Source organism: Ambystoma mexicanum, chromosome 5p (assembly GCF_040938575.1).
Source record: "Ambystoma mexicanum isolate Mex_15411 chromosome 5p, UKY_AmexF1_1, whole genome shotgun sequence".
Lineage (NCBI taxonomy): Eukaryota > Metazoa > Chordata > Amphibia > Caudata > Ambystomatidae > Ambystoma > Ambystoma mexicanum.
Window position 1 is genome coordinate 1198598745 of NC_090930.1, and position 24085 is coordinate 1198622829.

At 47.1% G+C, this 24085-nt stretch overlaps 1 protein-coding gene across 3 annotated transcripts in view; it reads right to left on the minus strand.

Annotated features, from left to right (window-relative positions):
* The window catches only part of PIGN (phosphatidylinositol glycan anchor biosynthesis class N), a 1975532-nt gene that overhangs the window by 209600 nt on the left and 1741847 nt on the right, over window positions 1–24085 (minus strand). For all 3 annotated transcript variants that reach the window (XM_069613664.1, XM_069613662.1, XM_069613663.1), the window contains one exon: window positions 6141–6227. In XM_069613664.1, coding sequence (XP_069469765.1) covers window positions 6141–6227 — 87 coding nt within the window. The remainder of the gene's footprint in view (window positions 1–6140; window positions 6228–24085) is intronic.

A 24085-nucleotide genomic window follows, 5' to 3' on the forward strand; every position in this document is an offset into this window, starting at 1 on the left:
CGACAAGTGCTGCACCTTCCCTAGGATGGCTACCGCCATCTCTTCTGAGGGAGACGCCAGGCAAGTCACTGTGTTGAGTTGGGATCCCAGAAACGGAGCATTCTGTGATGGCTCCAAGCAGGACTTTGGATAATTTATGGAGAATACAAGATCCGTCAGCAAACGCACAGTTCTCGCCATGTGCTGGCTCACCAGAGTATGGGAGCGGATTGAACTAGCCAATCGCCCAGATAAGGGCAGACATCGATGCCCTTGAGACGAAGATGTGCTGCCACCAGAGCCAAGCACTTCGTGAAGACCCTCAGGCTAATATCAGGCCGAAGGGAAGTGCCTTAAACTGATAGTGTCAACCCTGGACCACGAACCGCAGGAACTTGTGGTGCTTCCGATGGATGGAGATGTGTAAATAGGCATCCTCCAGATCCAGAGATGCCAGGAATTCACCTTCCTCCAGTTGGCCGAGCACGTGCTGCAATGTGACAATCCTGAACTTCTGGGACTTCAAGTTTTTGTTGAGGCGTTGCAGATCCAGGATTGGCCTCGACCCTCGTGTCTTCTTTCGGACCAGATAGTATCTGGAGTACACCCCGTAGCCCCGGAGGTGCTGGGGGATGCGTTCTATCGCCCCCTTTTTTTAACATGGCGTGAACCATCTGCAGCAGCTGAGCCATGGGCTTGTCGAGCCACAGGGGGAATACAAGGACACCTGGGCTGGAAGTCCACAGTGTTCCCCTGTCTGAGAGCGTCCAGCACCCATCCGTCGGTGGTGATGGTCTTCCACACTCTGACGAACCTCATTTGCCAGCTCCTACTGGGGTGCACAAGTGGGGGTCAGAGTCCATGGCCAGTTCAGGCCTGTTTCGGTGTTGGGGCCCTGCCCAGGGGGTGGCGCCAGCTCCGTCCTCTGCTTCCGTATGCCTGCGAGCAACCTCTGTATGCCTCTTGCATCGTGGATCGGGAAGGCTGCTGATAAGAGGTGGTGTAACCCCTGGAAGACCTGCCGTGTTTTCACCTTGAGGAACGAAAGGACGACGACCGACGTTGCTGAAGGGTACCCAGCGAACATGCCGTCTCTGTGTCAATCTTGATGATTTGAAGAGACTTGTCGACCGTCTTGCCGAACAGGTTTTCCCTGTCAAGTGGCATGTCCAACACCTCAGACTGAACGTCTGGCCTAGAGTTGGTGGCTTTCAGCCATCTCTGTCGACGAGGAGACACTCCGTTCCCCACCTGACGGAATCCGGTGTCTGTGATGTCCACCGCCACTGTGATGGCGTGGTCTGAGGCCGCTTCACCCTCCTGAAACAGCTCAAGCGCTTCTGCCTTCTTGTCGTCAGGTATGAAGTACAGATTGGGGCCCCACTTATACCAGAACTCCCGGTAGTACGTGGACAAAATGGCCAGGGCATTAGCGACCTTAATGGTGCTGGCAACCGTATAGATAATCCTCTTCCCCATAGCGTCAAGCTCTTTCCCCTCCTGGTCCGGGGGTACCATGGATGAAGACAGTGGGTTCGCAGAATGTTTCCTGGCCGTAGCTGAGGCCACAGAGTCAGGTGAAGGTTGGGACCTCAGGCACTTGGGGCCTAGTCCGAGACTTTTTATTTCTTCTCGAGCGTGTCCAGCTTGGGTGGGGCGGTGCTTGGATTCTTCAACAGCACGAGGCCTTCATTCTAGATATCGTCCAACAAGGGGACGGAGATGATGGTCTACCGCCTGGACTTGCGTTGTTGATAAATAAAGCTTCCTTTCTCGTCTCCTAAGGCACCAGTTAAAACAGTTCAGAGGCCCTGGACATCAATGAGTGGAAGGAGCTTACATGATCCAGCGGAGAGGCCCTGTGTGGGTCATCGACGCCTGCTTGCTCTCCAGCCTCATCAGTGTCCGTCGCCAAAGCTGCTGTATCCGCGCCCATGTGGTGGCAGGATCCCCTGTTGGGGTAAATTCCCGAGCTGGTGGTGGTGGTGTTGGTTGGCGCCATGGACCAGCATGGTCCTTTGACTTGCGTTTGCACCTAGAAGGGCTTCCGGAAAGTGGTTTTGGAGGACTTCTAGAGGGAGCAGGGTTAGGTGCGGGTGGCAGTCTCTGCTGAATTTCTGATACCAGCGTGGTCAGAATGTCCAACGAAATGTTCCTGGGCTAAGGTGTAGGAGGAATGAGAGGGGGAGGTTCTGGGCTGGTATGCCTCTCCTGAAGAAGAGGTAGGCGATAGGGTTCACCCCGCAGTCACCCACCTTCAAACAAGGGTCCCTGGCTCCATTCATGGTTCGAATAGTAGACCTCGGGCAGTTCATCATCATCATCGGAGCTAGTGTAAATGTGCACCGGCACACTTGGTTCTGCCCCGTGTTCTGTACCCCTTCTAGGGGTCGTCGGAGCCTTACTCCTTACCTTCTTTTGATACTTCTGCGGGGAAGCGGCTGCTGTCCCCCTTCCAGGGGTCTTTGTCAAAGCCACAATAGTTACCTCATGGCGTGCTGGTAGGGACACCCACAGAGCAGCCATTGCTGCGACAGTGGGCACCACCCTACTGGTCTGCACTCCCTTTGAAGAAGTAGTGGTCGTCGACAAGGTCATCAATGGAGTCATCAACGGGTGGTACAAGCAATCGTCGTCGATGTGGTTGTGGCCGTTGATGATGATGTTGATGATGGTGTTGTCTTGACTGGTTGAGACACTGATGCTGATGGCGTCGCCGATGGAAGCAGCGAAGGTCCCACTTTGGATCTCCTCTTCGTCGCCTTGTCCGCTGATGGCAAGAAGAGTTTCAAAGGAGTTAAGGACTTTCTATTAGAGGGGGGGCCCCGCACTGGTAGGCTCACCATGGATGTGGTCAGCAATGGCAAGCTTGTCCTTCCCGAGCTGGGACCCACAGCAGCAGCAAACCCAGTGGGATCAGTGGCGTGTTGCCTTGCCTTCTTTTGGACCCCCACTGACCTCAACCTCCTTTCCGAGGGAGTCTGATTGTGGGACCGGCCAGTCTTGGGGGAAGCATGACCATGCACAGAGGCCACGCCGCCAGCCTGCTGTAGCAATCCTTCTTAGTCTTTTTTTTAAAAAGTCACAGCAAACCCTGCATCCTTCCTCATCATGGTCCGGATGCAGGCAGTAAAGACATTTGGGGTGTCGATCCTCAACGAAAACGTTCCTTAGTCCACTTTCGTGCAGAGTTTGAAGAGGCATTTCTTCTCCTCGGTCATGCTGAAAAGGCACAATGTAGGCCCACCCCTGGGGCTTCGCTGATCCAATGAAAGGTCATCGATGTAGTATCTTCACCGACACCAGATCCCTGCCTGCCGGTAGTCGACCTCCGGTCGAACCATAAATCCAAAAATCTAATTTTACTAAACTCAAAATATTAGGAAAATAGCTCGGAGAGCACTAAGAGGACTCCCAACACTGAAGCGTGCGTTAACAATCTGAAGATGGCCACCATCGAGGATTCACAGGCTGACGACGGGGAATATTCACAAGCACGTGAATCCATGTCAGACCCCATGCTGGAGAATGTAGTGTATATGGGTGTGTGTAACATTAAGCTTGGATACTATTAGAAATACTCCAATAGAGATAGCCGTGTTTCACAGTCACAATTACAGAACTCAGGGTGACAACAAAACCGTGCACTAACCTATACTCTTTGTTTTCTCAATGAAGAATATAAGGCTCACCTGTCGTCCTCTCACCCTGCCCGGAATTCGGCAGAATGGGAAGAAGTCAGGGAAACCCTCGTGGGGAAAAAAACCCTGTCGTGCTGAGGAGTGGAGATCAGCCGGTAAAAGACTTTGGTTGCAGTAGTCCGACGTCCTATGGTCAGCGGGAGACACTTGAAATCTCAGACTATCCTAAACAAGGAATACAGATTGGTTATACGGAAGTACTAGTGAGTGAACTTAATACTAGACTGCAGTGTACCTTTAACTTCTGTCAATCTGCGGTCTGCGGGAAGAATGTAATTGCTGATTCCGATGATCTCTGCGAGTTTTAGGAAAGTAGTGGGTGAAAGCTATTATTTGAAAGAAAGAGCTGTAATAGGTGAATGAATGGTTTTGACAGACACCTACCGAATCTGGACAGCACGCTGAATGGAATCCGTCGAGATTGCATGGCTTGTTGGGAAATGTAGTCCCGAAGTAAAGCGGGTAACTGTGTGGGAGTAAAGAGAAAGTTTAGAATTTGAGAGGTGTAAGTGGTGTGAATGTACAAAGGGAAGGAAGAGTGATACGTACTGAACGTTGAGCAAATGATCCCTGTCGTTGGATGTTGAAAGATGTTGTCTGTAATGTACGGACGAGGAGAGAGAGCTCACTAGAGAAAATGGGAGACAGGATTGAAAGAGGTTCAAGAATGAAAGCTTTCCTAACGGAAATAAAGCAAGTCTGGAGTCGCGGACTTACTTAGCATGGCCTCTGAAGACAGTAGCAGCGCGCCGAGTCGAGGAAACAGCCGAAGGAAATCCATTCTCCGTGGCTGGGGGCGGATCTTGCTGGAACTTCCTGGTTTGGATGACTAGAGCGCTGCACTTCCTTGTGACCTCCATGTTCGTGGAACTAGGAGAAATGTACGAGACGTGTCGCCATCGTTGCCATAGGGACCATGGCCGTGGTCCCCTGCCAGGAACGGGCGTGACAGTGTGGGCATCCAGACAGTTTTACCAGAAGGACTGCTGTTGTCTGCTGCATTAACACAGCCATCTGTCTTGTTTGTATCAAGTGCACGAGTGTAAGTAGAGTCCTAAACACATGCTCACTGCTTTTGTTTGGGATTTAATCCTGCTGCTGCCAATCAGTAAGACCTTAAGCAAACACGAATGGTCTTTCATGGTGAGGGAGTAAAAAATTGTATTAGGGTAACAAAACCCAAACATTTTGGATGGCAGTGTTCACCTACTACAATGGCTCACAGTCAGTGCCAGAATCTTTTTTCAAACTCATCATATTAGCACATAAGGCTTATATGGAAGTGGTCCGTTAAACATCACAAAGTGTATGCTGAAATATATTCCAACTGCGAAACTTAGATTGTGCTCCTTTTTGGGCCATTCCTGCAGAGCTGAACATTAGAAATCGGTCCCCTTTGATGTTTGAGGAATATAGATTCAAATTGTCTGCTTTAATGGCCATTTCGCAAAGCGCTTAGATGCATGCGTGTAGTAGCGGCTCACCAGTAACAAGTAAGAAGACTACCTGGCTGAATCTATCAATTGAAACAAGTTAAACCTCTAAACTTGTTGACTTTTCTAGGAGGGTGAAATACATCAGTTCAATCATTTCATTGTACAGGTCACAACACCATTTAGTAGTCATCCCAGGAAATTCACCTTAGCTCAGAGCCAAAGAGCAAATGTATTAAAAGAAAAGCTTGGATTTCTCCTCCATACTAGGTTTGTTATATATGGGAGGGGTATTTTATACATAGCTTTATCAGCTAAACATTGACACAGTGAGCCCATAGAAATGAGCAAACATTTTTGGATGACAGCAAAGATTGTCAGAGATCAGCAAAAGAGGGCGAGTTGAGAAGCATGCAAATAGCCCTCTGTAGCACCTATCCAGCTGAGTCAATTTGAGCTGGCAGTCTAGGGTTTAAAATACTCTCTGAGCATACCCAAACTACTGATCCATCTTATGAAGAATGCCTCAGTAACAAGAGGAGCATTCAAAGACATGGGGCCTCATTACGAGTTTTGAGGTAGCCATGGTGCTTTTAGCCCCATGGCTACCTCCAAACCCGTGTCCGGGTAGTCGGAATGGGGATTTACCGGGTCATTCCAACCTTGGAGGACCCAGTAAGTCCCCATTCTAAAAACCATTCCCCATTCCCATTCGAGCCCCCATAGGGCTCAATGGGAATGGGGAAGGAGCTAATAACGGGCCCAAAAATAGCGGGCCCGTTATTAGCTCCCTGGACCCTTAGCGGCTCCCGCTAAGGGTGGCTGGTAAAAACAGCCGGCCTTAGTGGGACCGGTTAAGGGACCTCGGAATGCGGCAGTAGGGGGTTAACGGCACCGGCATCCTTACCGGTGCCGTTAACCCCCTACGCCATACTCGTGATGAGGCCTATGGCCCATGGTCTCTTTTGTGCTTGGCCACTGAACGGTCACACTGTAAACTCCCCCCACTCACAACACAAAAGGATACAAAGAAATAGGACCTCCGGACGTCATCCAGATGCAGCTGTCGAACATGAGAAATATTGATACTCCATGAGAAGTCAGCACTGCTGAGCTGTGAAGACAGCGGGGAGAAAATCAATGCACAATGTCAGCCGCTTTTACATTAATACAAAGAAATACGGGCCTAGCACGGTGCAGAGAGAATTAGGTGGACAGCTTCAATTATCAAACAAAAAGAACTGGCTGACTAATTCCCTCTGCGCTTCGTGAGAAACGCGCTCCAAAAGTGTTTTTAATGATTTTTAATGATTTAATTCCACAGTCATTAAACCTGACCAGGCAATAGAACCCGACCGCACCACTGCTGAAGAGAGCGTAAATACAAGCTTGTGTTGTGTACATTCGTTTTCATGGACCTATTTTCCTTCCGAGACTGAAAGAGACTTTTCCAATATCTCCTTTATCAAACTACAGTTACACATCAAAGTATCTGATGCCAAAGCTGCGAGAAAGTAGCAAATACTGCCCCCATTTCACAGACTGTATGATGGAAACATGCCTCTAATTGTGTACACCATCAGAATCAGCTCAGCTTTGAGGATCACAATGAACCTATAACAGAACAAATTAGTTACCTCTAAGTAATGTTATTTCTGAGGAATTGTAGTCCTTTCTCCCACAAATTCCTCATCTTTGATATTCTGTCTCCAGTGGCAGTTATCTTCAGAAACGTTTTTGCCACCAGGGGATGCAGCGCAGCTCTTCATTGGTTCCACCAGGTGTCAATGCACGTTCCTAAGCCTCACATGATGTTAGACCAGGACATGTAGAGGCACTGCACCCCATGACCTCAATTTTAAATAACGCTCAGAAGTTGCGGAATTGCAGAAAAGATGAGGTGCGCAAGCTATCTGCGAAGAGGGGCAGTTTGGGTGGCAGCTGGGGCATCTGCGGGGGGGATGTACTAATACATCAGAAAGAACATTACAGAGAAGTAAAAATGTGTTCTTTGAATGGATTCCTTTCTTCCACAGGTTCCTCATTTTTAACACACTCCCATAGCAGTACCTAAATCTTGAGGTGGAAGGGAAGTGAAGTGAAGAAACACCATTTACACTAGAAAACTCTGGAGGACTGCTCAGCCAAAGTGAGCATCCTGCCCTGACATGGAATCCTGGCAAAAAGTTTTGGTGAATGTGTGCAGTAAAGCCCACATGGCCTAATGTTTATTTAAGATTGTTACCAAACATTCAAATATGTGCATTTGTTCTACATCAGTTGTCCTGGGGAGCCAAAGGTAGCCCTAGATAGCTGTTGCTGTCAGGCTAACCATGCTCTTCTAGCCTACAAGCAGGAGCAAAATCGTTCCCAGCTCACCTCACTTTCAAACCTTGTGATTTCTTACTAGATGTCTGGATTTACCCTAGTTGTCTCTCCACGTTCTCTGTCATTCCCTAATTGGTTTCATGCTATTTTTACCACCGCTAATAAAATGTCTTGTACATGCAACTATTTTATTCACCAAGAATTTACCAGGAGTCATGCTGTCTTACTCCTGGTTTACTCACGTGACATTTGACACTACTCCTAATTGGTCAAAAATACGTTAAACCAGACACTATTGGATTACATCTGTGTAGTACTATAGAAATGAACACTGTGTGTGTTGGTGATTGTATGGCACAGCATTTCTAGTTGTAATGCCAGCCACCAAGACTGCTTCTTGGAACCCCTTTGTAGCAATGTTTTGGCGAATTTTTGTAGCGTACGCCCTGCTCAGCCATTCCCAGCTTTTATTTTTAGCTCAAATTGCATTGCATTTTTACATTTTAGTACGGAATTCACTGTGAAAAAAGTAAACATCAAAAGACCAGGTTAAAAATGCAGCACTGGCTGAACTATGTATGCCTTGTATTAAACAACGTGAGAAATGTTTTACAATTCTGGAGGTTTTTCGTTTAAAGTGAGACAGCGAGCAAGTGAATCTGAGTCTCCAGTTGAAAGTGGAGAGCTTAGAAAAATGTGCCTCTGAGAAACCTAATATTAATACATTGTGCGCAGGAGATTTACATGCAGGCAGCGCCGGACCCAGGTCACAAGTCCACTTCAGGAGCTGGCTGGAGTTTGCGACAAGCACATTTTGGGTGCACAAGTTCAGAAATCGATTGTAAAACCCCCAACGAAAAATACAAGGCAGAGGACGGGGTGCCAACACAGCCTACACATCACTCACCCAAACACAGATGACATGAGAATAAATTTACAAGCTCTTCAGCAAGTATGAGGGAATTGCACTGTCACCGTAAAGCTGGTCCTGATCCCAAGATGGCAGATCGCATTCCTGAGCCCTTGGGCAATGGTGCAAAGGCCAAACTGGATTATCAGTACAGCCACAAAACCTGAGCATAAGTGAGAGCAGGGGACATACATCTGGCAATGAGGTATAATCCTTAGACATAAATCAATCGGTTAATGTTATATTCCCACCCAAGGGCAGATTTCTTGTTCCATCGAGGGCTTTCACAGCCTCCAGCCCTTCTTTGAAGCCACTCGCTGCCCACCCCCACTTCCCATCTGCACGCCTGAAGCAAACATAGCACTCCCCAAACGTACGTGCTTCAGTCCTGGTGGGATAGTATTTCATCTGGAGGAGTCAGCACTGAACCCCGGCCTTGCACCCCTCCCCCACCACGCTCTCTTCCCTGCTGCCTACTGGTCATCATGATCACTCTTCTCCCCATGCGAAGCAAACACAGCAGCCAAATCCATCACTGCTTGCATGTTTCTCTGCACCCTGGGTGGCGGCTGAGAATCCCCATGTCAATTGGATGAGCCCAAGTAATGGGTTTTTGGTGATGTGGGAATTGCGCAGCGTTTCGTGAACGCATACATTTCCCAGGAATGTCTCGCCTCCTCCTTAGTTGCGATTCTAGGCCTCCTGGATAATTAATTGGTTGCTACAAAATGTCAAACACGTTCCATCTAGTTGCCCTATACCGCTTACTCGCTTGTAAGGCTAAACTGATGGTTGTTTGTTTCAATTGTTTGGGTGAATTATGTAAACAGTGCTTCTGCTCAGTCACGGTTAGGCATCTTGAGGGAAAAAGTGTGTGATCAGAGCAGCGATAGCTATGCTTTGGTGAGAAACGGTTACCATGTGTAGCCACAGAGGCACCGCTCGATACTGCCCAAGCATTCCTCAGCCACTGCTTACAGTCTCCCGAAAACAGATCACTCAGCGGAAGTTGCAAATCACACAGGCATGTGACGGTACTTCTGATTGGTCAAAAATATGTTAAACAAGCCACTATTGGATTCCATCCATGTAGAATTACAGAAAGGAACACTTTGTGCCTTGGTGATTGTATGGCAGAACATTTCTAGTTGTCATGCCAACTACCAAGACTGCTTCTTGGAACCTCTTTAAAACAATGTTTTGGCGAAATATGGTGGCTTATGCCACCAAAAATTACCAAAACCAAAAAAAGATATCTGGCAGCCTTAGACACTCAAGCCTTACATGGATGTTCTGCAAGCACAGTCTATTCAATGCACTAAGAATGCTCGACAAGCAAGAGATATGTACCCCATGTCCAAAATAGACTGTATTCTACTGGTGATGAGAAGCAAATAAACAAAATATCATGGCACGGTATTTGCTCCGAACCTACGCATTTATAGTCATTGCTTTGTTTGAGAAGGAGAAATTACTTACTGTAATGTTCTTTCTATGGATTCTTCTCCCGCAGATTCCTCATCTGATAGATATCCTCATCTATCTCTTACTGGGCCGTCGATTGGCTATCCATCTTGTTCAGTGCTCGATCGTCGGCTACGGATGTGACGTCAGGCGTCGTATATATACCACGTCACTACGGCCCACACCTCAGTTTCCCCCTTTTTTTACCCGAGCACGACCGCTGCATAGAAAAACAGAGAGAGAAAAAAGCGGGCTAACCAGCCCATACAAGGTTAATACAACAATAAACTTCCAAAGGGATGAAAAACCTTGCAAAAGACACCACAACCTGGAGCATCAGAAAAGGATTTTATTTTGATTAGAGAGAAAAAACATGCTGCATGACAGAAAATGGTCATCCCAGGATGGATTACCAGGTGTGAACCCACTAAAGAAGAGATGCGCACCAACAGCCAAACAATATGAGCGGGGATGAATGGGTGGGGAGATAAGGAATCTGTGGGAGAAAAATCCATAGAAAGAACATACTGGTAAGTAGTTTCTCCTTCAATGGATTGCCTTTCTACCGCAGATTCCTTAACTGATAAACTCCCCAAGCAGTGAGGCAATGGAGGTGGGTAGAAAGTTACACTAACAGATTTTGCAGTACCGCCTTGCCATAACATGCATCAGCCCCACAGACATCTAGACTGTAGTGTAAAATATCCCTAACCGGGACTACCCTTTGTAAGGCAGTTGACGCAGGGACCCCTCTAGTCGAGTGTGCCCTGATACCAGAAGGCAGATCCCTGCCTGCAGACTGATAGCACTCTGTTATGCACAAAATGATCCACCGGTAAAGTGTTTGTTTCGCAACTGCCAGGCCTTTACAGGCTAGAGAATAGGCCACGAATAGTTGGTCAGATTTCCGGAAATTCATATGTCCTTGCGACGTAGAAACTCAGGGCCCTTTTGGGATCTAGTCGATGGACACAATCCTCTTCTTTGGAAGGGTGCAGAGGTGGATAGAAGACTGGCAGGTCTGTGGCAAGTGAAAGATGAAACTTAGACACCACCTTAGGTAGAATTCCCAGCCATACTTTCATCGAGAGCTTCGCTCGAAAGAACCGCAGGAAGGGCGGTTTGGAACAAAGGGCCTGTAGTCCACTATCCTGCATAGCGGATGTTATTGCCACTAAGAAGGCCGTCTTCAAAGAGAGCAGCCACAAAGAACAGGCATGCAGGGGCTCAAAAGGAGCTGCCATCAGGAAGGTTAGAACCAGATTTAGATTCCAATCTGGGACAACATAGGGTGTTGCCAGAAACTTATTTACAAGGCCCTTCAGGAATTGAGCCATCACCAGGATCATGAAATATGAACCCAAATTCGTGGGCCTTTTAAACACAAATGAACACAGACAGTTCTCAGTCTCACTGCGCTGAACAGTGCAATAGTGACCGGTGTTTCAAGTAATTCAAAGAAGGAGGGATTTCTCATGAGTCCAATGAGTTTAATAACGAAGTAGCCTGACACGTGTTTCGAGTCATCACCGACTCTTCATCTGAAGCTAAACATAATGCACAACATAATGATGAACAAAAATAGGGAAAAGATTTTAAATAAATTGTGCTGTTCCATGGATGCATTATAACTAACTCCTTGCAACTTGTTTCTTTACCTGTGTTTCTTACATGCATCCCGTAACCTATGGATTCTCCATTCAATTCAATCCCCTCCTAATATGGTAATGTGCCAATCTTATTTATCTATTATTTTATTATTTTCGTTTGTTGCTATTTGATTTTATCTTAATATATATGCTGTAACTGCTGTTCTTTTTGGCCTACCTGCACTTGTGTTTGCCCTTTTGGTTGAATGTCCTTACTAATGTCCTTATCAATTTTTTATTGATTTTTTTCACAATGGACGACTTTCATTCAAACTGTTTATGTTGGGCTGTACTATTTTTGTTCATCATTATGTTGTGCATTATGTTTAGCCTCAGATGAAGAGTCAGTGATGACTCGAAACACATGTCAGGCTACTTCGTTATTAAACTCATTGGACTCATGAGAAATCCCTCCTTCTTTGAATTACTTGGAACACCTGTCACTATTGCACTGTTCAGCGCAGTGAGACAGAACTGTCTGTGTTCATTTAGGTTCTTAACTGTGGGTGGCATCTGGCAGTGCTCCCACACCCCTCAGCCACCTGCAGCTTTAGTGCTTCCCTAATTTCCTCAGTGTACAAGCGCTGTGGACTTTGACTTGTTCTGCCAAAACTGTGTGTTGCCTTTTAAACACAGACAAGACCGCCAAATATCCTTTAACTGTTGTAACCTGAAGGCCTGCTGAGGCCAGTGACAGAAGGAACTACATCACTGCAGTGGTGGGCAAGAGATAGGGTCAATCTCGCATTCCCTGCACCACGCCTCAAATCTTCTCCACTTGCACGCGTACAGAGATCTTGTAGATGGTCAAGCACCTACTCAGAGAGGTTCCAGTCATCATATGCTGATTTTTGCAACCACTCCTTTGCCTCCGGATCCTTCCCCTCCCCTCTGAAGTACTCCTTTGTGCATCCTCTTCTCAAGAAACCCACAGCTGATCCTTCTTGTCCAGCTAACTATCGCCCAATTTCCATTACTCCCTTTCTTGGCAAACTCCTGGAAAAGTTGTCCATCTCTCAATTTAACCTTCATTCCAATTCTGTTGGCTGTCTCCATGACCACCAGTCTGGCTTCAGAGCTGCCAGAAGCACGGAAACTGCTCTCCTAAACATCCGTGAAGATCTGCTCACCAACCTTGACTCTAACATTCCCTCTGTCCTCATCCTCCTCGATCTCTCTTCTGCCTTCGACACGGTCAACCATACCATCCTGCTCAACCGTCTATGTGAAAACCTGGGTATCACTGATCAGGCTCTGGCCTGGCTGACCTCTTTCCTCTCAGATCGACCCTCCCAGGTCCAACTTGGGTCCTTCCTTTCATCTATCTTCCTCTCTACCTGTGGTGTTCCCCAGGGGTCTAACCTCTCGCCCTGGCTTTTCAACCAATACCTGGCAACTCTCGCCCACTGCATTGCCATTTTCTGCTCAAATTTCCAGTGCTACGCTGACGACACTCAACTCCTTTTCAGGCTGCCCTCTGCCACCTCCTCTCCCTCTCTCATCTCGGATTCCCTAACTACCATTCAAGATTGGTGTGCCGCCAATGATCTTTGTCTGAATGCCAGCAAGACGGAGATTCTCCTCATCGGCACACCTTCACCATCCTTTCCCCTCACTCTCTCCTACCCCCACCTGTGAGGCTAAGAACCTCGGGGTCATCTTTGACTCCACCCATTCCTTCTCCGCCCACATCTCTGAGGTCTCTAAAAAGTCAAATTTCCGACTGCACCTCCTCAGAGGTACTCTGCCTTTACTCTCCTTCCCCCAGAAGCTCATGGTATCTCAAGCTCTGGTTCTCTCTAGCTTGGACTATTTTAACAGCCTCTTTCTAAATCTAACTGCCTCTACTCTCCGCCCTCTGCAACTAATCCAGAACAGTACTGCGAGACTTGTCCTTGGCCTCAAGCCCTGGGATCGTATCTCTCCAGCTCTGAAATCTCTTCACTGGCTCCCAGTGGATGCAAGGATTACATTCAAAACCCTCTGCATTGTCCACAAGGCTTTCTAGGGCCTGGGTTCAAAATACCTTCAGCTATCCCCCCGCAAATACCTCCCCTCTCGAGCTCTTCGCTCCTCTACCTCCAACTCACTCAGGGTCAGTCGTTTTTCTAAGAAACGAGCTGGGGGTAGATCTCTGTCTTCGGCTGGGGCCTCCCTCTGGAACAGCCTCCATGCCACTCTAAAACTTGAGGAGAACGATCTCCGGTTGCGGAAGCACCTCAAGACCTTCCTCTTTTCTTCTGCCTTTGCTCCCCCCTTCTCCCCTGCTGATCTGTTCTCTCTTGGCACCGTGCACCCTCTGTCTTTTGGGCCCTGGTACCTGCTCATCCTGTCACCCTCCCGCACTGTCTCCGGGCCACCCCTTGCACTGGGGTCTGTATCTGTACCCATACAACCTCCCCTTTTTCTTCCTGCACTAATCGGACCTACCCTGTCTGCTGCCTTAAACCTAGCACTTGCAAATTGCTGGCTGCATTACCACTGTTTGTTTCCTTTATTATTTATTTATTATTTGTTTCTCCTCTGCTTCGCACTTTCCACCTCTCCCCCCTTCCATGCACTTTTCCCCTCCCCCCTCTCCCATGCACTTGCGCGTTCTCAATGTCACTGGGCCTAGTAAGATCGCTGTTTTGTTCTCCCCTGTTCCCCTCCCTTGCCTTGTCACACTCTGAAACACTTGTGTACAAGCGTGATAGAAATAAAATATCAATCAATCAATATCTCATGCTCTCAAGAGCCATACATGTAGGATGAGGGACTCCGGGTTCAGTTAGGAGATCCGGGCACGGAGGCAGATAGTCCGATCCAGAAGGTCTGAGTACCACGTCCTCCTCGCCCAATTCGGGGCGATCAAGATCATGGTTGCTCGAAACCTCATGAGCATCCTCAGAACCAAAGGAATGACAGGAATCGGAGGGAAGGTCCAATCCACCAGAAACACGCTCTCTAGTGCCCGGTTCGCTGCAAAAGTACCCTTGAGCCAAACTGTCTGCACTTCCTGTTGGACTCCGTGGTAAACAGGTCCCCTGATGGGGTACCCCTGTGATAGACGACCTCCTAGAGGACTTCCCAGCACACTTCCCACTCATGTGAGACCGTGCTGTACCTGCTCAGAGCATCCGCCAAACTGTTCTCTGTCCCCGTCGGACGAACTGCTGAGACCAAGATCCGGTTCTCCAATAGCCAGAACCACAGCTGCATCACCTCTCTGCCAAGGGGGAGGGAGCGCACACCACCTTGCTTGTTCGGGTAGTGCATGGTCACTGTATTGTCCGTCAGTATCAAGACATGCTACCCCTTCAGAGACGAAGTGAACACTTTCTGGGCAAACCTGATGGTTCGCAACTCCATCCTGTTGACGTGCCACCTGGCTTCCATTACTGACCAAAGGCCGTTCACCTGCAAGTCCTTGCAGTGAGCGCCCCAACCCTTCAAAGACGAATCTGTGACCATCCAGGCCTGAGGCCATGAGTCGGCCCAACAACCAAGGTCGCCTGCCACTGCCCTGGATACCTTGAGGGAGTCCAAAAGGGTTCTGAGGTACTGGGATCACTGGCCCCATAGGAGCCATTGAAGAGAACTCATATGCAGCGTGGTCTCTTGCACTAGAAAGATACATGAGGCCATGAGACCTAAAAGGCAGAGGAAGGGAGCTGCTGGTAAGGTGGCGTGGTTCCAGAACTGGTTCACCATCTGCGTAATGCTGTTGGCTCTCTCCTCGGGGGGAAAGGCCTTCCCTACTCAAGTGTCTGGGACTGCTCCGATGAATTGGAGCCTGTGGACTGGCATCACGTAGTACTTCTTCAAGTTCAGGGAGAAGCCCAGTCTGTGGAGTAGTGAGCAGGTGTCCTCCAGGTGAGACAAAACCTGCTCTGCTGACTTCCCCCAGATCAGCCAGTCATCCAGGTACGGGAATACATGGACTCCGGATCTCCTGACGTGAGCCGCAACTACTGCCATGAGCTTGAAGACGACCCTTGGAGCGAAGGTCAACCCAAAGGGAAGCACCTTCAACTGATAGTAATTGTCCCCTATGAGGAACCTCCGGAACCTGCTGTACTTTCGATGTATTGGCACATGGAAAGAAGCATCCTGCAGATCTATAGAGACCAGCCATTCCTGCAATTCGAGAGCATGGAGAATTTCTCTCAACGTCACCATCTTGAACTTGTCTTTCCTCAGGAACTTGTTCAAAACCCTGAGGTCCAAAATGGGACGGAGACCCCCCTCCCTTCTTGGGCACTAGGAAATACCGGGAATACCAGCCCGATCCTCTCTGCTCGGGTGTTACCTCTTCCTTGGCACCCTCCAACAACAGGGCTCTCAGTTCCTCCTGGAGCTCCTATCCCGGCTGGCTTGGAGGTGGTAGTGGTCTGCCGGGAGGTTTCCTTAAGAAAGGCAAACAATAGCCCACTGCCTGAGCTCCAGGGCCCAGGCATTGGAAGTAATCTCCCGCTACTGGGGCCAATGCTCTGCCAGCCGTCCACCAACCAGTAAGTCGTGGGAGGGGAACATCAAAGCGGCTTAGAGGGCTGAGCCATCCCCGCCGCTGTCGCTGCTTGTTGGCCCCTGGAAGAACCCCTGCTCTTCTCGGGGTGCAAGAAACTTTTCTGCCCTTGCCTGCGGGAGCTGCGCCTTCCTGACGTAAGGCACATAACGCCTATAGCCTCTGCCCCAGGAGGTGAAGCTAAAGGCAGGTTTGGCCGGCTGCGCAGCTAGGCCCAATGATTTCGTAGCTATCTTTGACTCCTTAAATTTCTCTAAGGAATCATCCGCCTTCTGGCCGAAGAGAAGTTCACCCTCAAAAGGCATGTCCAGCAGTTCGTTTTGAGCATTAGGCAGGAAGCCTGAAGATCTGAAATAGGCCTGCCTCCTCAATGCAATCGCTGGTGCCATCGACCGGCCCAAGCAGTCGCCCACATCCAGGCCCGTTTGCAGCAATTGCCTGGCCACTCTTTCCCATCTTCCACCAGCTGTACGAAGCCGTCTCGCATTTCCCACTCAGGGATATACTGTGTATAATTTTTCCACTGCCTTGCAGAGGCCGAAAGAGTACTTTGCAAAACCACTAGCCACATTTGTGGCTTTCAGAGCTGAAGGCAGGTTTGGCCGGCTGTGCAGCTGGGCCCAAGGAATTTGCAGCTATCTTTGACTCCTTATGTTTATCTAAGGAATCATCCGCCTTCTGGATGAAAAGAAGTTCGCCCTCAAAGGGCATGTCCAGCAGTTTGTTTTGTACATTAGGCAAAAAGACTTAAGATCGCAGTAGGCCTGCCTCCTCAATGCAATCACTGATGCCATCGAACGGGCCAAACAGTTGGCCATGTCCAATCACGTTTGCAGCAACTGTCTGGCCACCTCTTTCCCATCCTCCACCAGCTGTACAAAGCCATCTCGCATTCCCCCCTCAGGGATATACTGTGTAGCATTTTTCCACTGCCTTGCAGAGGCCGAAAGAGTACTTTGCAAAACCACTAGCCACATTTGTGGCTTTCAGAGCCATGCTGCCTGATGTGAAAACGTTCTTGGACATGGCCTCAATGCTCTTGTCTTCTCTATCGGCATATTTGATGCTGGACTGGTGGAGACTGTGGCAGCTTGTACGACAAGAACTTCCTTGGAAGGGTGAGAAGACAGAAATTAGGGGTCTCCTCTTGCCGGCCTATACTTTCCAGTCATGGTGGAGCTGACCCAGGGGGATGGAGCAGGTATGCTGCCACAGAGAAGCTATAGGGTCAGCAGACACTGGATTCAGAGGCATGTTCCATTCTGTAACGGAACCTCGTCCAGTATATCTGTAAGTTCGTACCCTTGAACTCGCTCTGATGAAGCCTGCAGTCCCGGGGTGTCAACCACCCTCTCTAAACTTGCCGTGAATGTGGGGATAGGGCTGGCTTTGCTGAAACTCCAGGTCAGGTGAAGTGTCCAGTCCGCTGGCATCGTGAAGCCCCTATGCCAGCTCTAATATCCGAGCCTGATTGTTGGAATAATCAAAGCCCTCTGTGCCCAGGAACATGGGATCGACTCCTTTCTGGTCATCCGCATCATCGACACAGAAAATGGATGACATAGTGCTAAAAGAATCGTTCCGGGAGAGCTGGGTAAAGGATTTGTCGCCAAGCGCCGGTGCCGAGGGCTTGTCCTTCGTTCCCAATAATGTGACTGTCGGCGTTGATCGAGGCTGTTGCACCGGGACGGTGTCAGACGCTCAAACCTTGTTATGCGCGGAAAGGCCTTGGCATCGAAGGGTTTGGCGCCTTCTTCGGCGTCGAGTCAAAAGGCTTCCCTGATGCCAATGGCATTGGGGCTTGTAAGGGGTCGGTATTACTGAGCGCCGCTGTTGACTCCGAGGCCTGCTGATGGGAGGGTGATGCACCTGCAGTGGCATGTTTCTGAAACATTTCGAGCATGGAGACCGTGAGATCTTCCCACTGTTGACGAGTGGTCGGCCCAACCCCAGCCTTACCTCCTTCCGTCGATGAATCAGAGTTTCAATGGTGGCGGCGGTGCCTCTTTTTCTTTCGTGATGATGATCAGGAAGAGTGGCTCCTAGAATGGGACCACTTCTTCTTAGGCAATGTTTCTCCTTATCTTTTTCAGGGGTAGGCCCCTCGGTCTCGGCCTTTGACTGATTTTGGGTGCATTATAGTGCACAACGCACCCCCTCTGTGTCGTGACCCATGCCAAGGCACCAGAGGCTTATCTCATGCGGGTCACTAACCGACATTTAACCGACCGTTGGAAACCCGAAATTCGGGCAATGGACATCTCGCAGTCAAAGAAAATATTTCTTTCTGACAAAAAAACATCAAGTCGAGTCAAAGACTCGATCACCATGTTCCTAAAGCAGCGTGTCGCTCGCACAGAAAAAAGGAAGTGAAGTGTGGGGGGTAATGATGTGGTATATGTACGACACCTGACGTCACATCCGGAGCCAACGATCGAGCAAGGCGGATCGATGATCGACGGCCGAGTCGAGGTCCACTACGACCCCAGTCGAAGTTTTTCCAAAGCAGCAGAGCTGGATGAGGATAGCTATTAGATGAGGAATCTGCGGGAGAAAGGCAATTAATTGAACAGGTATTTATTTAACCCATTCAGGACTCATCTATATAGCTGGAAACAAAATATACATGATGTTCTGTTAATCTGGATTAGCACAACAGAGCTATTGTTTTTTTTGCAAGGTTGAATCTATGCTGGGTGTACAAAGTTCACAATGAACACTAGTAAAGATCATGTGCAATTTCTTGACCTCAAAATTAGACATAATGGTAATCTAAAATGCAGTATTTTCCTGTTGACAAGAAATACTGTCTTGCAGTACACAAGCTCTCTTCCAGGAGCACTACATGGTCAATTACCCTTCAATCAACTTCTAGAATTTGAAGCAATTCTTCAACTAGAAAGAATCATGTGAACAATGTGGCTGGCCTCAACACGAGAATACAAGCTTATACGTACCCAAGACAACTTTAGAAAAGGTCCTTTTAAAAGGCTTTTTATAAACTATGTGAAGCACTGTAAAGTAAAACAAAGGCCACATTAAGTAGTATGTGCAGTCCTACATACACACAGCATACCAGACACTTTAAGCCCAAGAAAACAGGAAAATAATTTCAATAAAAATATGGTGAGTAAAAATACTCCCAACAAAAGAATTGGAAATCGTAGGCAAATGGGAGCCTGTCCATGCTTCGTTCCGTAATTCTCCATGTATACGCTCTGATCAGTGGCACTAGTGCCATAGGAAGGAGCTCTGCAGTTAGTAATGTCTTCCCTGAAGAGGAACTTTAATGTAGAAATGATCTTTTGATTTCCATAAATTACAAGGTGCAAAGAAGTAGAGATGACAGATATCCTGTTTTAGAAATGAATATAATTTTTGTTACCTAAAGAATATTTTCATTGGCGATTCGAGTTCTCTAAAAATTTATTTTACTCCCATCTTCAAAAAAAGACAGTAAAATATTCCCATTTAAAACTCATATCTGAAGCCTTGGTTATGTGTAATGTCTTTGAACCACAATATGGCCGAAGATTGCATTATCAGAAGAAACATGCAACAGTGAATACACTTTGGGGTTTACCACACGCTGGAAGACCCTGCATGGTTTGTACATTTGCAAAGGAAATAACATATTTTCCAGTGGACACATGGCAACTGCAAAAATTAACCAAGTGCAATAGTAAAGTTGTCATATATTGCATTGAGCACCCGTGCCACAAGAAATATGCTGGCAGAACCACATGCCTAATTCACACTGGAATTACACAACTTTGCTCACAGATTAAATGTAAAACACTTGCAACACCTTTGATTATTCATTAAATTGAAATGAATCCCTCAGAGGATGACATACTTTGGTGGGTGACAGAAGGAGAACCCATCCTTTCACATAACATAGCTCCCCCTTAAATCAACCACCCTACCTCACAATTCTGCACTTACTGTGAACTACTGATCATTCCCCCTTGAAGGTCTGAAACGATGACCTACTCCGTATTTGTCCACAGTCTATGTACTGCCCCAACACATATCACAACTAGGTCATGTACCTTACTAGCAAATGTTTGTTGATTCTTTTGTAAGTTTACTGATATCAGCACTGCCCAGTTTACAGTTTGTTACTCTGTAAATGTTTCTGTTTGAGACACACACCCTCCTTAATAAATGAAAATATAAATATAAAAGGAAAAGGAATTGGCACACAAACTTCAATTTCAGGAGGTCTGGAACACTGCTTTTGATTTCAAGAACAAAGATGGATATGTCAGTTGAAAGCATCCACCCACAGTCGGAATGATTGGGTCACATTGAATCTATGACCCTTGTCTATTTACTAAATCACAATTAATGTACAACTTATTTCGATGGTGCATACTATTGGTGCTTTTCTGAATGGTGTTAGAAGTTTAATCTAAAATTACATTGAGACATGAATGTTCCTCACCTAAGATGGCACCTATACATCACTATTCACCACAAGCGCCTACACGAGGTTGAACACTGGTGTGATGGCAACTGCAAGTGTAAATTTTCAACCAAGTCCAGTAAACAGGAGCATTGTATTCCCCAGCAGCTATGTGTGTAGTTCATGAGATTGTTACATTACGGATTCTCGATGATGTGTATAAAGTGCTGGACAATGGTGGTGCATGTCTGCAACTGTTACTCGATTTATCATCAGCATTTGCACCGTCGATCATGAGATACTTTTGAAAATTCTGTCCAATCGAATGAGGATCAAAGGCCCTGTTTTTGCCTGGTTCTGTTAATTTTTATATTCAAGAGAGCAGTTGACAGTGTTGGGTCAAGATCTTTCCGAAGCTATCTTAGCCCCTGTTGGACTCCCTCAAGGTTCCATTTTATCCCCTATGCTGTTTTACTTTTAACAAGAACCTTTAGGTCTCATAGCTAAGAAACATAATGTGTCCATGCATGAGTATGCATATGATATGCACGTTTTTCTCCAAATTTCCTATGAAAGTGACATGGGACATCCACGGAATTCTTGACTTGATGTTCAAGCATGGGTGTCCTCTTATTTGATGCAGCTAAATACTAGCAAAACTGAACTTCCACTGATTTTCCATGTTGTGATGAATCTGGTGATGTCATCACTTCTTTCCTGGGGGTGACCTCTCCTTATGTGGCCAGGGGGCGGCAGACACTACCGGATCCTGACCTTGGGGGTGGTTGTTGGGGGGAAGCGACCCTCATGGGAATGACAAGACATCGGGTGAGACACGGTATCCCTGCCAATTAAGAGACCCCTAGACACCCGACCTACAACCTTACAAATAATTCCTTCCCTAATGGCTTGTACTTATCCTACAATTCCCCTAAAAAGTACTAGGACAAGGAAGAATAGGAGTATCATGAGTGAAGATCACTATTCCAGTATTGTGACAAAGAAGATACTTGATGACTCACAAGAGAGTTATAAGTTGAGTACTGTGACGAGGGAGAAGAATGGAGGAATGAGGATTACATGCAAGACCTACAGCAGTTTAGTCTATCCCCAAATCCCAATGGCCAGAGCCAGTACAAAAGCAAAGAAAGACACCAGAAGTGTGAGAGAAGCCCTCCCTGCAGGACCTGGCTGCAGGATTTGTGTGGCAGAACAGAAGGAACTGTGGACTGCTGTTTCAGCCAAAGAGAAGGGAATCCTTGGACCCCAACTGCTTATGGGGAGCTGAGGAGTGGTAGAGGAACCATAGGGATCAGTCTGCCCCCTCCAGAAAGAAGGGGAATCCCTGGGCATCAACAGAGTGCTACAGGGCAAAATAAACTAGAGACTCCCTCACTGAGGGGGAAACCAGGGAGAACGTTTCCTGTGCAGGGAGAAGGCAGCTGACCGAAGCGCGCTGCTGCTCGAGAAATAAAGACATTTCTCTCACGAGAGACCAATGGGCTGCAGATGGTGTCACGTAGCCACGAAGAAAGAAAGGGAAGGTTGACCGAGGCGGAAAACACGCTGCTGCAGGAACATCAGAAGTCAACACTGGGCTCCTGGGCATTCAGAGGCGTTACGAGACAGCGTTCGTCTTATCAACACTCAGCACGAAGAAGAAGAGTCCAGCACCAACTGCGAGAGGCATAAAAGCCAAATGAAGGTGGCAAGACAGGAAGAATCACTGAACGCCTGCCACCGGCTTGCCATGAGAGACAAGAAGCACGCCAGCAGCAGCTGGTGAGTACAAGAAAGGGAAGCAGGGACACTGGGGCGCATTGGCAATCATGCTGAAGCATATGAGAGGGAAAGAAGCTGTGAGCATTTTTTAAAGGGGAAAACAAAACGAAAGCAAAGAACTTTCAAGGCGATGAGTGTATGCAATACGCACATGAAAAAAGCCCATGCAAGATAATATGCCAAGCAGACACAGTGTCAGATAAAGCAAACATAAGAAAATCTTACCTTTGGGAGTGGGTGCAGAGTCCACACGAGAAAAGTCCTGGAAGGAAAGTATACCAGGCAGCTGCAAGAGAGTGCATTAGAGAAAATCTCTGGCAAGAGAGTATACCAGGCAGCTGCAAGAGAGTGCATTTGAGAATGTATACCAGGCAGTTGCAAGAGAGTGCATCTGAGAAATCCCTGGCAGGAAAGCACAGCAGGCAAGGACAAACTGAAGCGTGTTTAGGAAACACATTCTTAGAAGGATAAATCAGGACCAGTAAAAAAGCTGTGTGAAATTCAAAGACAATGAGCCAAGTTGTTTCTGATATCAATTGTATTGTGAAATACGAGAAACTCAAAGATAAAGAACTAAGTTGTTTGTGTATTAATTGTGTTGTGGAATAAGACAAACTCAAGGAACTGATATATTTGAATCTACAACAGAAGGGAGAGAAATCCAGGGTAAGGGAACCACCCTCTGGAATAAGGAACTCTATCCTTCTGAACATTTGTGTTGGAGTTATACCTTTTTCCTTTTTGAACGTGTATTCATCAATCAAGGTCAAAGACATTATCCCTTTTGCCTTAGAGTTTATTTTGTTAGAGTGTGAGGGCCAGAATAGTACTTTGGACATGGGTTGGTTTTACTTTGGACATTCTGATCTTGAGAGACCTTTAGTTTTGGTTTTAGGTAGGGAAACACCTCTAGTACAGGGACAGAGAGGCATTTCCCCACCCACTTTTATTTTAATAGGTCTTTGACCAAAACCATGAATCCCTTGGGTCCAAGCCTCATTCCTGGTTCATCACAATGTCCATGGTTTACTCCCTTTCTCCAGATGGTTCACTGATGCCAAGATTCCCGAAGCATCTTGTGTTTTTGCTAAAACTGCTAAATCTTTAGGGTTCATGTTGGATTCTTGTTTATTCTTTAACCCCCACATTAACATTTTAGTGAAAGCTGCTAATTTGTACTTATTGCTATGAGATCTATGAAACCTTTTTTGACAGGGGGACATTTTAGATTTTTAGTGCAATCATTAGTTTCATTGTGAATCGATTATGAGAACTTTATTCTTATAGGTCTCCCTCAATCCACTTTGTTACCTCTGGGTGCTGTACTGCATGCTGATGCACGTTTGGTGTCCAGAGCAAGGAAATTCAATCACATTACATCAGTTTTGTTAGACCTCCATTGACTCCCCCTTAATGCACACATTCTATTCAAGGTACTGTGTACTACTTAAAAAGCTGCCAATTTAAAAAGCCCTTTGTATCCTTTTGATAAATTGAAGATCTCTAGGGGCTCAAGAGGTTTACAAAGCCATGGCTTACTATGCTTAGAAGATTCTTGTTTTAGATCTGCTTTCTCGGCTAAACGTTCTGGTGCTTGTGTATCATCTGGAATACTTTAACTCCTAACATTCGTTTGCCTCCAGATTATCTTAAGTTTAGGAAAGCATTGAAGTCCTGGTTATGGAACTCTGTATTTAAACAGCTGTTCCGATCTGTATCTAAACATGGTCAGGTGCCCTCTCTGTACAATGTTAGCCATTCTTTATTACAAAGTTTTATTGATATTCTTATCTTCTTGACTAGATTTGTGCCTGCCACATATCATGCTTGTTTCTATACGTATCTGTATGGATAGTGTGTTGTCTTGTTTTATGATTATATATGTACAGACTGTACAGGACTCTCATGCTTTTGTGCCATGTTC